The following is an 18048-nucleotide window of genomic DNA, read 5'->3' as shown; positions in this document are numbered from 1 at the left end:
GCGCAGGCAGGAGTCGTGCGGGTCGCCCACGGGCATGTGCCGCTGGCAAGCCACACAGGGCTTAAACCCCGGTGCCTTGGGCATGAGCCCGCACTGGTTGTGGAAGAAGAGGGGCAAACCCCTCTAATTCCCCTACTATACTATAACTAACTAAACTTATTCAACTAATCTAACTACTAAACTAAGTTAACCAACTATGTACAGAGAAGAATGGAGAAACGCTAGGGCTGTGGAGGTAAAAGAGCACTCCACTGTTCCAACTGGCCGTCACGGGCGGTAAGAAGGAACTGAGGAGCGGACGGGCTGGCTGGGGTATATATCCGGCGCTATAGCGGCGCCACTCCAGGGGGCGCCCAGCCGGCCCGCCGGAGTTGCTAGGGTAAAAATGTTCCGAAGAGCCGTGCACGTGCGGCGCGCACACCTGACTGGAATGCATAGGAGCAATCACTCGAAGAAGAACCAGTAATCATGTCTGTTCACATGTACATTGCACATAAAGCAGCTTAATTTTTTTTCAGGTAATGAGCAAATACTTCAAGATGATTTAGTGTATTATTCAGTTACTTCAAGGATAAGACCTCTGTGTCTTAGGAAACTATGATCTAACTAGAGGACCGCTGCCAAGAGAGCTTTGGGGATATTTTTTCTTCATACACGCACACTAACACAAGCACTTTTAAAAAGACATCTGCACATCAGCCCATGAGGGCTATGAAAACCATTTATTTGACTATTTGGGAACATTCCATTTTTTAAAGTCACATGACGAAATGTGACAGACTTTGCTTATTTGGAAACCACGGGATACTTCAGTATTTAATGAACAACATTATATAAAAAAGGCAGATTGTACAAATGGTTAGTATTTGAACACCACTGAAATAGTTATTTATCTTTATCAAACTATTTTGTTTGCTTCCTACTGTTGCATTTAGGAACAGTTGTAACCCAAATTTTCCAGGCTACAGAATATACTTCTACTTCCCAAGCCTTCTAATCTCATTTTATGTACTATGATTCTATGCATGATGGCAACTAGCCTAGGTTTCAACAGACATGCTATACTTCCTCTGGCTTTTAAAAAATACAGTAGTGTATTGATCAGTACTCACATGTGTCCACCATATTAAAGCAGTTTATACCATTGTTACCGTTTGTGCACTCATTAAGGGCCAATTCTGAAAGGCGCCGAACACCATCAACTCATTGAAGTTAGTGGTAATTGACAATAAACTGCACTTCAAGAAGACTGGGCTCCAAATCAATTTCATTGTATACTAATCCTGGGACCAAAGCATCTGTTGGGAACTGAGGACAACTGAAGAGTATTTACTCTCTGCCCTAACGAGTCCTTGCAGAACAAATAAAAATAAGGGCAATAACACTGAACATATCTTCACGCCCTTCAAGAATAAATATTTCATCAAATCAACATTCAAGATTGTATCCACCATTTTCCTTTATTTCCATAATGGAGAAAAGCTTTGGCTTGTCAACCCTCTCTTGTACTCATCTTTTGAACACAAATGAATGCCAGCTTCGTAAAATACAGGTGACAAATCTCTTCCTGACAGAGCCATGGGGCATTCAGAAACAATATTTACTACTTATTCTTCATTAGAATAAAATTCTGAAAGGCACTTATGTAGTTTTCAATTCACAACTACATAAACCCATTTTCTCATTCTAGCTTTCATGTAAAGGTGTCTTGCTGTACAACAGCAGTTAACCAAGTGTCAGTTTGTTAAACTTTCACCTCCTCTTCAACTCAAAGCACCTTTAGGCATGTAACTTCACCACACCTCACACCACCACTGTCCCCCACCATCCCCCTTTAATCTCTCTATCATTTCACATAATAATTCCCTAAAATTTCCTTTAAAGCCCAGCCATTTGTCTGAAAAACAAAATTGGGTATAATTGCAATTGATTTTCCTGCAGAATAATTCTTGATGCTAAAAAGGCCAACAGTAAATTTAAATCAGCTTAAGCCAAGTGACCGGGGTCAATCCAGATAAATAATACATACCGTTAGAGTTTTTAGTCCAACCTATTTACTGTTATGTTAAAGCAGAAACAATGTTTTATGACCAGCCAATCCATGAGGTGAAGAAGCCATAGTAAGAATGCAGTGTGCAGGAAGGTGATGGGAGGGAAGGACTAGAAAAGTGTAAAGGTTTGAGTTGCAAAGCCTAGTTTACTTAATATTTAGCTAATATTTTGTAAGACCATAGCACCTTCCACATGATGATTTCAAAGGGAATACAAGCATTAATAAATTAATCTTCACATCACCCCAGGAGGTAAGCAAGTGTCACATTTCACAGTTAGGGAAGCAGGCAATGAGAAGTTAAGTGACTTGCCCAAAAGACACACTGGTTTCACAGCCAGGAACAAAACCCTGATCTCCTCACTCCCAGCCTTGTGCTTGTGCCAAAAGACCCTTTTTGCAGGGAGACACAGACCCAAGACACACAGCTACTTGTTCTGAAGTTACTGCAGCTTTTTAAAGTGACACTTCATGGAAGAAAAATGTGTTACATCTATCTTTTGCCTGAAGTATTTCTTCAGGCAACAATGGCTTATTGTACGTTTCAAAACTTAATCAGAACAGTATGTGACTTTCAAGTTCTTAAAACTGGTTGAAAACAAAGTTGGTTTTTTAGAAGGGGTGGGTGTTTGATAGTATGCTTTTAGAAACAAAGCAAGCACTGGAAAGAGTATACTGTACTCATTTTACATATGATTTGTTATGCTTCACACTTCTATAGTCCTGTTTCTCCCATTACCTCAAAGTGCTTTACAATACGGTTTCAAGCTAATCTAGTTTCACAAGACAGTGAGGTAGCTAAAGGTCCTAAGATGTAGAGGAATCATGACGCTAGTGACATGTAACAACCCAAGGGTTAATCATGCAGTTGTGTAACAGTGCACGTCAACCCTAAATTATTTCAGACACAAGTGAAGGAGGACACCATGTTCATATTCAATTCAAACAGCCGGGGAATTTAGGCAGGAAAAGTGCAAGTTATCAGACTCTGTGCATGGCCAGGCCACTGTATTTAACATCTCCCATCATGTACTACTCGAATAATCTCAAGTGCTCAGGACCACCACAGAAGCCCCTAACGTCATGCTGAACATCAGCTCAGAACTGACTCAAGATTGGTTCACCAATACCATTTCACTGAGTGGACACATGTTCCCTGCCCAGTCCTGCTTAGCCTACGAGATCAACTAGGATTACAGCACAAGGTGGGATCATTAAAATAAGCATCCCATAGAAAATAGGCTTTTTGTAAAGCTTCCTATGATCAAGATAGCTTATTGGAAAAGGTAAAGGAGATTTATATAAAATAGGATAGATGTAGTTTGTATTTTTTGGAGGAGAGAGAACTGGGTAGACTTCCCACCTAATTAAGTAAAAATGAAAAGAGTTAGACGTAAGACTCAGACTATTCTATTGCATTTGGTAGTGAAGTCTCTGTCCCAACAAAATAGCACATAAGGGAAGCAGAAGCAGCCCAGATCAGAATTTATTCTAGCTAGTTTAGATGCCTGGTAAAAATATAAGCTTGAACTCACATTAGACAAGAATGGTTTGCCACAAGATGAGTGGGAAACACTGTCAAGCTAAGTTAACTCAACCCCGAAACAAGATTCCCATTCCTCACCACCCCACATCTCATTTCCATCTATTTAGTTCACTGAAACTTTAAGTTTGTTTGTAATTCTGAGGGCTTGTCTACACTTACAGTACACACAGTGAAGACAGGAGAGCTGTCTACACCAGGGATTAGGCTGATACAACTACGTGGCTCAGGGATATGGATTTTTCCATCCCCCAAGCAATGTAGTTATACTGACATAAATTAGGAGGCCAAGCCTGAGGGCTTGTCTACACTGGCAATTAACAGCACTGCAACTTTCTCGCTCAGGGGGGTGAAAAGACACCCCCCTGAGCGCAGCAAGTTGCAGCACTGTAAAGCACCAGTGTAAACAGTGTCCTAGCGCTGGGAGCCACACCTAATTTTTTTAGAGCACTGGGAGAGCTCTCTCCCAGAGCTGCGCCGCGACCACACAAGGCATGTTAAAGCACTACCGTGGCATCACTTTGGCATTGCCAGTGTAGACTAGTCCTGAGATACCTAGGGATGAAAAGCACTAAGAGCAAGTGTGAAGTACTATGCTGTTCATGTGTCTATTGTTTGTAGCTAGGTCAGAGTTATTCATTCAGAAATGCAGTCACTACCTCCCATTCATGGCCTTTTTGGCATCTATCATAGAAGAGATAGTACTAAAACCAATACAAATCATGGCATGACACTAAAACAATCAAATTATTTCCCTGGGTAAAAGGTAAATGAATGAATTGGACTGAACTGTATTAGTGGAGCTTAGAACAAAAAGCTATGAATAAATTAAAAGCACGCTCAGGCTCTGTGTAGGCCCATCCTCTATCACACAATTTTTATATTGAATGTCATTTCTCTACCTTCTCCTGAACTACTGAGATAATTTAAAATTTTTATTTTTATTTCTGAAACAAGAAGCACCTGACACTATAGACATGTCTTACAAATACTTACAAAAAAGTCAAAAGCAGCAACTCCCAGCATACAAAATAATCCAGACACAAAAATAAACTAAATTCCCTACTTTCCCTAACAATTGCCCACACAAGAATAAAACGTTCAGACTAAGCACAGAATGTCAAGGCACAAGATGTTAGAGAATAGTGATGTAAATCAAACAATCAAAGTGAGTCCTGGAAAGTTATAATGGAAATTCCTCAGAATGATGAATACGTGCTGAAGTTCTCTGATCAGGTTTTATTGTTAAAGAGAGGAACTTTAGAAAGTGAAAGGAAGTTTATATTCAACCCAAACGTACAGTAAATCCTTTTTTCCTAAACCCAGGAGTCTCAAATACTGAATACCTTAACTGACTTTTTTCTATGATTCTACACCACACAGGATGTAACCTTATGCAATATAATGGGTCAAACTTAGTGTAGGGCTAGAGTACCCCGAGGGGCTTGATTTTTTAGAGGTTTCAGAACTTTCTGAAGATCAGGTCCCCTTAAAGTCTCAGGCTATGCACCCAAAAATTGAAGTATCCAAAGTCAGCCAACTTTTTGCAAATCTTAATCTAATTGTGGCAGCAAGCTAAGGTTGAGTTTTGGCAGTCAGCATCATTCTCCCATGCAAGAAAAAAAAACCAACTAAATCCAATGAAAGGTGATGGGGCGGGGGGGAGGGGCAGCTATCATAAAACCAGAGGAGGGTGGGTGGCTGGAGAAAGGAGTAACAAAGAATTATGCTGTCTAAAATGTGCATGAAAGTCCTCACTACTATACACTGCAAACATTGTGCTTTATAGCTCTGATGTGAAGAGTGCCTAGTTTCACTTTTTACAATATTTTTAATATATTCTTTCCATTTATTCCTTTTTTAAATTAAACGTACCTTTTCCTTTAGTGTTGAAGAAAAAAAGATAGGGAAGGTTATTAAATAAGAACCCTCTTTTTAGGAGAGAAGGAATCTTTAATGGCTATGCTGGCATGACACTGCTATATCTGAACAGCTTGTTGCCATTAGTAATACTTCACTACATAAAGGAAGTGACATTTGATCTTTATTCACTATGATTTATACTACAGCTGGATCCTTCTATTTTCCAGAATTAATGACCATGGCTTTGGTCTACAAAGCTGATAACAAGAAAGCCAGAGGACCTTTAGAAGGAATTCGTCTAGCTGAGTGAAACCATATTAAAAACATCTTCTTCTCCAGGCCGGCAAGAGCTGGCAAATCTGAGATGGCAGAGTTATCAGGCTGGGTGGTAAGTGGAGTAAAGAGAATCAAGCATTACTTTTATTACTTTCTTAGATCCTTCCAGCCAATCTAAGGGCTGCTTCCACGAGGTCCAAAGGGAGCCATGTCTAACCTTTCTTGGCTAGACTAGAAACAAGGCCTTTAAGATGAGGAAACCCAGAGGACTTCTCTCACAGTCACCTTTTACCCTTAAGCTGTTTACACTATATGCTGGAAAATCCAACCAAGATTAGAAACACAGAACAAGATAGGTTAAATAGCATATTAAAGAGCGAAATACAAGCCAGGAGAAGCAGAAAAGGTTGTGGTCGTTATAGTTGCAAGTATTATATATGAAAATATTCACCCAAACTTCTGCATCTAATTGCTATGCGCAATCAATAATTGCATATGCAAATTAAGCTGGCTAATGTACACAAAAGTCTGAAAATCCAGAACCAGGTGTTCTTTCATCATTAGATAAGCTAGAATCTAGTGTTTTGAACCAATGAGTACAAGGTACAGTTGAAAAGCAGAGCCTGAAGATGCCAAATAGTAAGAAAACAGGAACCTTTTTTCCCCAAAAAATGAAAATATTGAATTCATTGAAGTCCATTGATTCCTTCCAACATAATCATAATTTATAGTGGAGTGAATGAGGACAGATTGAAAAGCTCAATTTTAAATCTGGGTCAGGGAAGAAACTGTTCCATAAGGACAGAACCACAGAGCTGTTAAGATTTTGATTATTTCAGTTCCAGAGGCTTTATGAGTTAGTAGCATTTCTGAATATACTTTCACATTAGCCATTTTGTTTTTTCTACACTTACATTTGTTTGACAGTAGTGATTTGTAGCCAAGCTTTAGAAGTGTCAAACACTAGAAGACTTACTTTGATTCTAAATCATACTCCAGGACAAGGACATTTGGACATTTTCTTAAATTATTGGGAAGCAGAGTTGATGTATAGTGAAATTTTCTTCACTATCTCCGAGTGCTATATCCTATTTGAGCTGTACACACATAATTATGCCAATAGGAATTGTTAGATAACAGAATCAACTCTGAGCATGTGTATGCATATATATATATAATCATATACACTCTTATTATACACACTCCAGATACGTGTTTCCATCTTCAATATTTTTTGGGGGGTGAAAACATGTCTTCTGTGTTGTGTCTTTTTTAAAGCATTGCCAATAAAATTCCAACCCAACACACTTTCCTAAAATGCAGCGTAACAGCAAGCACTAAACATATTTTTAAACCAGAAACCTGAATCACTAATAAAGCACAAATGAGACATGAAGCTTCTCATAATATAATTTCATGGGTAACATTTAAATTTGCTCTGGGCCATTTTTCTGCTAGGAATCCTACCACCTCATCTGGGGTTGGCAGGCAATAATGCCTTTTGCTGTACTGGGCCCCAAGCTGTAGAAAAGCTTTGCCGTTTAAATCAGTCACAGCCATCCCTCATTTTTATTACTATCCAATCTCTTCAGTGCCAGGTGGCTTTTAATAAAACCACTACTGGCCCTCCTATTTATAGCCTCTTCTCCTCTTTCCCACCACAATGTTGGACCCCTCTACTTCTTCTCCAGTTTTATAAGGGTGGCTTTATTTGTAATATATACCGTTTGTTTTATACTGTACAACACATGTACACTTTGAAACCACTATAAAACAATAACTAATGAGAATGACACCCTTCTGAGGTTGGTAAGCATTCCTGTTTTAGAGATAGGGGAAGCAGAGAGCAGTTCCCAACAGATCAGTGGGAGACCTAGAACCTGAATTCAGGACTTCCTGGTTCCTGATACTGGGCTTAGTCCACTAGATCATGTTATTTCAATGGAATTTTCTTGATATATTTTAATGTAATATCAAATTATTAATGGAATCATCCATAAGCAATTCTCTGGAGCACTGGTAGTGCAAACTACAGGAGCATTTCCAACTACTGACAGGGAGAATGACACTTCTAATGAACTGGCTGAGGGGAGTTGCTGGCTATGCCACCCAAAGAGGGATGTCAAAACAGCCCATGCATCACACCAGTAAAGTGCATTCCTGAATGAGTATCAACAGGCTGGCTAAGGACATTATTACCTTTCTTTTCCCCTGTAAAAGGAACAAAATCCTCCCTGTCTTCCTGTTCCAGTGCTTCCTTCTCCAAATAAGCAAGGAGTTTCTGTCTGTCAAAAGTGCCCGAGGCCTTTTTAGCAGTCTGGTCTTTCTGTCGGAAGCCTGCTGGCAAAAGTGCATTCTACAAAACAAAAGAAAGAATTATGACCAAGCTTAAAAAGTCCTGGTATACAAGTTGTCAGCTTCAATTCTGTCTTTTTGAAAATTAAATTCATTCTATTCTACTTTTCAGAAAACCTTGAACCTCCCTCCAATATTTTTTTGGAGGCCAGGTCTACATACAATGGATTACGTATTGTGCATTATTAGTGTTTTAAAAAACAAAGTTAAGCTTGAGGAGTACCAGAGCTTCTAGACTCACACAGTAGTTATTTCACATTTCCTTTTCAATATGAATGCCCACTTCACTTGCATGGGCAGGAGTGAATAAAAACCACTCACCCCATTTGCACATTGGATGCTCAGTCAGGAGGCTATCTACACCTTTCCAAATTCACAAGACAACTGTTTATTCTAGCCAACTCAGTCAGCAACCAATAACATGGGGAAGCACTTTTGTACAGGAGACCTGATCTTACTCAAGGCCTTCTGCAACTGCTGGTATAATGTGAATTAAAGGAGAAAGTCATAGAAAAAATGGAGGAAGAAATGTGGATAGAAAGGAGGGAGCAGTATATAAGAAAGGGGGGAGATTTCTGATGGTCTTTTTAAAAAAAGTGTATTTTGACAGTTTTCACACAGTTAAAAATTATGCATGTCACCAACATGAGAAGTAAGAAACCATACATAACTAATGGTATCCCACAAGAATACTCTGCTACAGATCAAGTTATTCAGCACTGAATAATGTATTACAATATGACTGACAATGTCACAAGTCTATAGAGATTATATCAAATTTAAGCCTAAACTGACAGCTGGGACTAGAACCCAAATCTAGCTAAAGAACAGGGAGGCAGAAGTAGTCCACCCCTTCCCCTCGTCATACTACATCCGTACATACAACAGAGAAGGCCACCAGGGGTACAAAAGGACGGTGATCAATACATGTTGGAAACAGGATAATAAAGCTAGAAACATTTTCAAACAAAAAATTTCCTTCAGGAACAGCACCAACTGTAATTTTCCCTTTCTCTAATTATAAATCATTCCCAAAAAGGTCTTCATGGTTATTTCACTTTACACTGGTTGTTTTCATGTTGCAAACAGGAAATAAACAGCTTTGAGATAAAGAGTCTTTTTTTTTTTGTATTGTTTCTTTAGCAGATTAGAATACCTGTTCTGTGCATATAAAACGAATTAAAGAAAGCTACACGACTTTGTAAGCATAGTTTCTAAACCAGTGCCACCAAAATTGCCCAATTCCCACCTCAGGGTCAAGGTCATCCAGAACAGTTTCCAGTTGTTTCAGTTCTTCTTCTGATAGCTTGCCAAGAATTTCATCCTCATCAAGATCCTTGTACTTGTCCAAATCTTTTCGGAATGGAAGCGTCATGTCTTAATAGTAGAAAATCACTAAGTTTTCAAACTTCCAATAGAGACTGATTTCTGTTCTTAAATGAAGCTCTAGAAAGAATAAAAAAGGAGCACAATTAAGGACATTTTCTCAAAATCACTGTTTTCAAGCTTCCAAGTGTACAAGTACATTTCCCCCGGGAAAGTCTTCCCCTCCATCACATGTACACATCAATTTTTGCTGTTCTACAGTAGCACATATCGTAAATGCCCTCTGGTTTTTATAAAATGTCCATCACCATGCTATCTAAGCACTGCTAGGCTCCTAGTAGCAATTTAAAAGACTCTCCAACTCCCCAGACCAAATCACTCTGCATCACAGAAAAGTCAAGTTTTGGCTTATAATGTTGATAGTGCCAATTTTACTTATTCAATTGATATCAATAGGACGCTCAAAGCTACAATATTGAAGGATTGGAAAAAAGCAAAAATAGTTATGACCAGTATTTCTCTAGTCTAAGCCCTCCTAGTGCCATTAGTTTTTTCAAGCAACTGACGTCAAAAGTGTTCCGTAGGTAGTTGAGAGTGATCTTTTATATTGTTCTTGTTCGAGGTCATATTTACAGCTTGATTAGAAGAGGCACAGTAAAGGAGACAAACTAATTAGGTAATAAACAAGGACATGAGTCAGCAATAATGGCAAAGGAAGTTAGCCATCTACTTCTGCTGAGTGAGTTATATACTGATAAGTAACATCTGACTGTCAAATTAAAGACAAACGCATAGTCAAAATGCTTAGCAACTTTTTCTCTTTAAGTTTCCTAAATAGCAGTAGACCGATGATCAAGAGATGCCTATTCAATTTTTACTTCCTAGATGCCTGCTGGAGGCCAAATATATAGAAAAATCAGGAATTAAGCATTCCCCAGGTCAGCCTTTTTCCTTCCTATAACTTGAAAGAGGCCAATTTACGCCCAGTGACTAACATTGCAATATCTCTCACTTCATTTTGACTCAAGTATGTGTTAGTTGTGAATTTAAAAAATCCCATGGACTGACTTAATACAATAAGCCCTAGCTCAAAATTAATGTAAAAGGTTTAAATAGAGCAAGTAGTTATAAAAAAGCATCTGCCCAGCACAACAGTTAAAATGTTCAGGAATATACTACCTAATCTGACAGCTGAACAAATTGCATACCACAGACTGAATTTATTCTCAATTTCATACTCTGAATACATGAGATTTTTTGAGCAAGCTACAGAACTTTCCGTTATAACTAGCGAGAGTTACTTACTACCTCATACAATAAGGAGCTATTGTTTCTTATGAAATATAAACATAAACCTTGGGTATGAGATACAGAACTCGTCTACATAACAAAGTTAGGTCAGCTTAACTACATCGCTCAGGACTGTGAAAATTTCATGCACTGAGCAATATAAAGCCAACATAATCCCTGGTGTAGACACTGCTAGGTTGGGTGGGAGCTACTGCCTTTTGCAGAGGTGGATTTACTACAGTGACAGAAGAACCTCTTACACCACTGTGGGCTTGTCTTCACTACAGAGCTAAATCGGTGCTGCAGACACGCTCAATTGATGGGAGAGCGCTCTCCCATAGATTTCTGTACTCCCCCTCAACAAGCGGCAGAAGCAATGTTGGTGGGAGAGCATCTCCCGCCGACATAGCGTAGTGTGGGCCCCGCGGTAAGTAGATCGAATTGCGTAGCTTAGATTGACTGGCAGCTGTAGTGTAGACCAGGCCTGTAGCAAGCGTCTATATTACAGCAGTGCAGCAGCTATGTCAATGTAGCATTCTAAAGTAGACATACTCACACATTCTAGTGACCACTTTTTTTTAGTGCATTAAGGAATATAAAAGGGGACAGGCTTGTTTATTTCCCTCTCTTTAAAAAAAAAATTGAATGGCCTGGGATGTTGCTGTCTTTTGGCCAAATTCTTGGTTCACACTGTGTACACATATATATGCAAAACACCACAGCTGAAGGTGGAAGGAGAGAAGGACACTGTACTTGATTTTTTCCAAAAAAGTAAAGTCATGGAAATGTATCCCATAGTAGACTTTGGAAACAGGGCCAAGACCACTGGCCTGACTTGAACCCCACTACTACTTCCAGCAGGAATAATCTACAGAGAGGCTGTGCATGCAGCCAGAGTCAACCTGTCAATGTTGGTTTTATTTGTCCGATGCATGCACAAAGTGCCATTGCAGGTGCTTACATAACACACTGCATTCATTTTTTCATTTCTGCAATTATACTTGATTCCAGGCCACGTGATCTTTGGCAGGCCAAATATGTCAGTTTCCCCACACACATACCAAACAAAATTAAAAATAAATTAGAAAAAACAACCCTATCTCCTGGCTAGTCTACAGCTCTGTTTACTGAATTCCTTCATCTCATTTGTGTACAGTAAGGGAAGTGTCATGGTGATTATTTGTTCACTGAATATGTCACTGTTAGTCAGCATGCTGTTTTGCACTCAGAGACTGAGCAAACAGTGGGAATGTAGGCTAAGATTACTATGGCGCACACTTCATATACTTTATAGATCAGAGCTTCTCAACAATTTTCTTTCTGAGGACCCCACAACATGCTATAAAAGCTCCATGGCCCAGCTGTGCCACAACCGTTTTTCTCCATATAAAAGCCAGGGCCAGCATTAAGGGGTAGCAAGCAGAGCAATTGCCTGGGGTCCCATGCTCAGGCTTCACTTCAGCCCTGGATGGTAGGGCTCAGGGCCCCAGGCTGCAGTCCTGCGCTGCAGGGCTTTGGCTTTCTGCCCTGGTATGTAATGAGTCTAACCCCCTGAAACCTGCTCACAGCACACCATGGGACCCCAGACCCCTGGTTGAGAACCACTGTTATCTATAACAGTCAACAACAGTACTACAAGCAAGTTCTGTTAAGCCAGATTTTCTTTTCAATTGCTCTAACAAGAACGACAGTTTTTGATGTCTGCCAACCTAGAAGAGACTAAGGCCTGGTCTACACTAAGCGTTTAAACCGGTTTTAGGAGCGTAAAACCAATTTAACGCCACACCCGTCCACACTGAGAGGCCCTTTATATCGATATAAAGGGCTCTTTAAATCGATTTCTGTTCTCCTCCCTAACGAGAGGAGTAGCGCTAGTATCGGAATTACCATATCGGATTAGGGTTAGTGTGGCCGCAGATCGACGGTATTGGCCTCCGGGCGGTATCCCACAGTGCACCACTGACCGCTCTGGACAGCAATCTGAACTCGGATGCAGTGGCCAGGTAGACAGGAAAAGCCCCGCGAACTTTTGAATATTTCCTGTTTGCCCAGCGTGGAGCTCCGATCAGCACGGGTGGCGATGTAGTTAAAAATCAAAATAAAGAAAGAGCTCCAGCATGGACCATGCGGATGTGATTGCTGTAAGGGCAGGCAAATCTGTTCTATCAGCGCTCCATTACAGAAGACGAAATTCAAAATCATTTTTTAAAAATCTCCAGACAGACGCCATAGCAGGGACTCAGCGCACTGCTGCGTGACAAGCGTAACGGAAAGCCAAAGAATCAAATGGATGCTCATGGACTGGAGGACTCAAGCTATCCCACAGTTCCTGCAGTCTCCGAAAAGCATTTGCATTCTTGGCTGAGCTCCAAATGCTTCTAGGGTCAAACACAGTGTCCGCGGTGGGTCAGGGCATAGCTCAGCAATTTACGCACCCCCACCCCCACCCCCAGAAGTGAAAGGGAAAACAATCCTCTCTTGATTCTTTTACATGTCACCCTATCTTTACTGAATGCTGCAGATAGACGCGATGCTGCAGCCGTCATCACTAACATCCTCACTCCCCCGCCCCCCCGCCATGGGTGGCTGATGGTACAATATGACTGATATCCATCGTCATCATCAGCCTATTGGCACATGGGGCAGTGCAAAAGGACTGGTAACCATGCCGACTAGCATCAGTGAGGTCGATCAAGGGCGCCTGCTCCTAATTTTTCCTGGTAGATGGTGCAGTATGGCTGGTAACCGTCTTCATCATAGAAACAGGGGGCTGCAGCCCCCACCCTTCATGTGTAAAGAAAAGATTCAATTGCCCCTGGACTAGCAGCAGGATGCTGGGCTCCTCTCCTCCACACTGCTTAATGTCCTGTCTGGACTATCATAGCAGCTGGAGGCTGCCTTCCACTCATTTCTCACTAACAAGTCACTGTGTCTTATTCCTGCATTCTTTATTACTTCATCACACAAGTGGGGGGACAATGCTACGGTAGCCCAGGAAGGCTGGGGGAAGAACGGAATCAACAGGTGGGGTTGTTGCAGGAGCACCTCCTGTGAATAGCATACAGCTCATAATTTCTGCAGGATCTGACACAGAGCAGCTGTGCTCTCTGGTTCTATGATACAGTGGTTCTCTAGTACACTTGCCCATATTCTAGGCAGGACTGATTCTATTTTTAGATACCAAAAAGGAGGGATTGACTCAGGGAGTCATTCCCAATTTTTGCTTTTGCGCCCCTGGCTGATCTCAGCCAGGGGCACTTATGACAGCAGCAAATGGTGCAGTGCAAAAGGACTGGTAACCATGATCATCTTATTACCAATTTATGGTATGGTAGATGGTACAGTATGGCTGGTAACCATCTCTGCTGTCGTGCAAAAGCAAAAGCATGCTGCTGTGTAGCGCTGCTGAATCGCCTCTGTGAGCGGCATCTAGTACACATACGGTGACAGTCACAAAAGGCAAAACAGGCTCCATGATTGCCATGCTATGGCATCTGCCAGGGCAATCCAGAGAAAAAAGGCGCGAAATGCTTGTCTGCCGTTGCTTTCCCAGAGGAAGGAGTGACTGACGACATTTACCCAGAACCACCCGCAACAATGATTTTTACCCCATCAGGCACTGGGATCTCAACCCGGAAATTCCAAGGGGCGGGGGAGGCTGCGGGAACTATGGGATAGCTACGGAATAGCTACCCACAGTGCAACGCTCCAGAAATCGATGCTAGCCTTGGACTGTGGACGCACACCACCGATTTAATGTGTTTAGTGTGGCCGCGCACACTCGATTTTATACAATCTGTTTTGCTAAACCGGTTTATGTAAATTCGGAATAATCCCGTAGTGTAGACGTACCCTAACAAAGCGTACAGGTACATACTGCTTCAAATAGTTACAACTATTCCATTTTACTAAAGAAAACTATTACCAGTTGTAACACGGTTACTTCTGTGACTGCATGTTTGGTATTACTAGGACATCCAGAGGCTGAGCTACTATGACCAAACACAGGCTAAATTCTCAAGAGACTGCAAAAATGTCACAGAACTAGTGTCAGTAAAGTTAAATTAAGTGGCTTCTTCCAGATCTCCCACTAGCTTAAAAAAACAGCCTTGGTCCGACAGTTGGCTGAGGAGGGGAGTGTTAATATTCTGCAAAAACACTAAAGCGGATGGACTAGAAAGGGAAATAAGGTCCAGTACTCTTCGATATTTTCATTAATGACTTGAATGGAGTGAAGAGTATGCCTATAATAATCTGTAGATGACACCAAGCTGGGAGGGGTTGCAAGCACTTTCGAAGCCAGGATTAGAATTCAAAACAATCATCACAAACAGTGAACTGGTCTGAATTCAACAAGATGAAATTCAAAAAAGACAAGTGCAAAGTATAGTGGATCACAAATTGGGTATGAGTCACCCATGTGACGCAGCTGCAAAAAAGGCTAATGTTCTAGGGCAGTGCTTCTGAAAGCCGGGCCGCCGCTTGTGTAGGGAAAGCCCCGGCGGGCCAAGCTGGTTTGTTTACCTGCTGCGTCTGCAGGTTCGGCCGATCACAGCTCCCACTGGCCACAGTTCGCTGCTCCAGGCCAATGGGGGCTGAAGGAAGTGGCGCGGGCCAAGGGATGTGCTGGTCACCCTTCCTGCAGCCCCCATTGGCCTGGAGCGGCAAACTGCAGCCAGTAAGAGCCATGATCAGCTGAACCTGCAGACACGGCAGGTAAACAAACCGGCCCGCCAGGGGCTTTCCCTGATCTAGCAGCGGACCGGCTTTGAGAACCACTGTTCTAGGGTGTATTAATAGGAGTGCTGGATGTAAGACACAGGAGGTAACTGTTCCATTCGACTTGGCACTGGTAAGGTACCAGCTGGAATACTGTACCCAATTCTGGGCGCCAAACTTTAGAAAAGGTGTGAACAAACAGGAGAGCAGCAACAATAATAAAGGGTTTAGAAATTCTGACCTATGAGGAAAGGTTAAAAAAACTGGGAATGTTTAGTCCTGACAAAAGATGACTGGGGAATGGGGGGTGGAGAGAACCTGATAACAGTCTTCAAATGCATTAAGGCAGGGGTGGGCAAACTACAGCCCATGAACCACATCCGGCCCATTAGACCATTTAATCCACCCCTCAGCTCCCGGTGGGGAGTGGGATTGGGGGGTTGCCCCACTCCAGCATCCCCAGCCCCACCCCAGAGCCCACACCTCCAACTGGAGCCCTCACACCCCCTCCCCCATACCCCAATATGATCCCTCTCCCCGCCCTCTGAACCCATACCCCAGACCTGATCCCTCTCCCCGCCCTCTGAACCCCTTGGTCCCAGCCTGGAGCCCTCTCCTGTACCCCAGCCCCACCCCAGAGCCCTCACACACACACACAGGGCCAGCTCCAGGCACCAGCCCAGCAAGCAGGTGCTTGAGGCAGCCAACGGAGAGGGGCAGCACGTCTGGGTCTTTGGCGGAAATTCGGCTGCAGGTCCCTCACTCCCTCTCGGAGCAAAGGACCAGCCGCCAAATTGCCGCCGAAGACTGAAGCAGCAGCGGTAGAGCTGCAGATTGCAACTTTTTTTTTTGGCATTGTTTGGGGCAGCAAAAACCCTGGAGCCAGCCCTGCACACACACACCCCACACCACCCCAACCCGGAGCCCCCTCCTGCACCCTGAACTCATTTCTGGCCCCACCCCAGAACCTGCACCTCCAGTCAGAGCCCGCACCCCTACTCCCAATTTTGTGAGCATTCATATTTCCATATCCCGATGTGGCCCTTAGGCCAAAAAGTTTGCCCACCCCTGCATTAAGGGCTGTTCTAAAGAGGACTGTGATCAATTGTTTTCCATGTCCACAGAAGGTAGGTCAAGAAATAATGGACTTAATCTACCACAAAAGAGATTTAGGTTATATATTAGGAAAAAACGTCTAACTATAAGGGTAGTTAAACTCTGCAGTACACTTCCAATGGAGGTTGTGGAATGTTTTTAAGAGCTGGATGGACAAACACCTGTCAGGGATGATCTAAGTTCACTTGGTCCTGCCTCAGAGCAGGGGGATGGACTTGATTTCTTGAGGTCTCTTCCAGCCCTATATTTCTATGATTCTATGAATGTACAGATTTATGTAAGTATGTGCTTAAAAGTGGTGACTCAAAATTAACAAAGGTCACCATTAACTTAAATTCTGTACCTTATAGTCTAGCACAGACTGCTACAGTTGCCGTAGCCTTATGGTATTTCTGAAATGTTTTGTTAAGGATTCACAGTATCTGCAGAGTAATTAATGTAACTACAGTGCATCCCACACAATATGTATACAAACTAACTTCTGACTCTAGAACAGAGAAGTTTTTCCCCTTCCTTTCAATTTTAGCCATTTAGTATAGTATCTTAAAGGAAAACATTTCCTGCAGCTAATTACACAGCATTGTCAGCCACCAAGCTGCATACTCTGAGTGCCAAGTTAAGCTGTTTTTCAACTTTGTGAGTGTTTTCATTCAAATATCATAAAGCAATTTATAATTTGAAACAATTTGCAATGCTGTCAGTGATTTGAATCTATAAAAAAATGCCCTGATGTGGCTCAGTAACTAACCCCTCCACCAAAACAATATGATCAGCTTCAGTACCATATGCCTTCTTCAACCAGGCTTTGTGCTACTTCTCAAACAACACAGTCTTCCACAACTCCCTTCCACTTACTGTCTTTGGCACGTCTGCCTTGAGAAAGTAATCTGGAAGTTACACAACATAAATATTGGTAATATATTAAGATTCCACTTGCAGTCCATGGACCTCATTTGTCTTGTATATGATGCCATATAGTCACTATATTAATCTCAGAAGCTGTTCTAGCTGGCTTGATGGTTCTATTGATAGCACATCATAAACCAATCAAGGTTCCCAAATTATTAGGTCATCAGAGAAGCCTGCAGGTTTCCAGGGTATGGAAGAAATGTTAAGCTTCCCATCCATTTGCAAAACCTACAGACACCTGTTAGAGAATACAGTGGGAAACGACCAGCCATACCCACTGCAGACTTAGTGACACAGTTGCAATTGCGGGTGTACCGGATGTGGGATAAAAAAAAAAAGTATTCTAACGTTTACTTAAATAAAATCGGAAACTATAACAGAACTTGAGTAATATCCTGAATCTTCTCCTTAGCAAGTTAAGCATCCTCTGACACATACTCTTACTTAAAAGAAGTGAGAGTCACATTTCAAGATTTGGGATGAACTTACCATTTAAAATCGTTCTGGGATTCATTGTGTAAATACCTACAGATCAGTATTAGACTAGTTTTAAAAGTACACTTTTCATTTTTAATAAAAGGCATCTTCCAAAAAAGATTAC

At 41.8% G+C, this 18048-nt stretch overlaps 1 protein-coding gene across 1 annotated transcript in view; it reads right to left on the bottom strand.

The window, feature by feature from the left end:
- LOC123377755 (tropomodulin-3-like) overlaps positions 1 to 18048 on the bottom strand; it is a 61991-nt gene that overhangs the window by 36671 nt on the left and 7272 nt on the right. Inside the window, exons 2-3 of the mRNA XM_045030992.1 lie at positions 9337 to 9533; positions 7932 to 8088 (exon numbers count right to left, since the gene is read on the bottom strand). Coding sequence (XP_044886927.1) covers positions 7932 to 8088; positions 9337 to 9462 — 283 coding nt within the window. The 5' untranslated portion in view covers positions 9463 to 9533. The remainder of the gene's footprint in view (positions 1 to 7931; positions 8089 to 9336; positions 9534 to 18048) is intronic.

The sequence above is a fragment of the Mauremys mutica genome, chromosome 9 (genome assembly GCF_020497125.1).
Source record: "Mauremys mutica isolate MM-2020 ecotype Southern chromosome 9, ASM2049712v1, whole genome shotgun sequence".
In the NCBI taxonomy this organism is placed as follows: domain Eukaryota; kingdom Metazoa; phylum Chordata; order Testudines; family Geoemydidae; genus Mauremys; species Mauremys mutica.
This window is presented reverse-complemented; position numbering and strand designations above follow the sequence as displayed.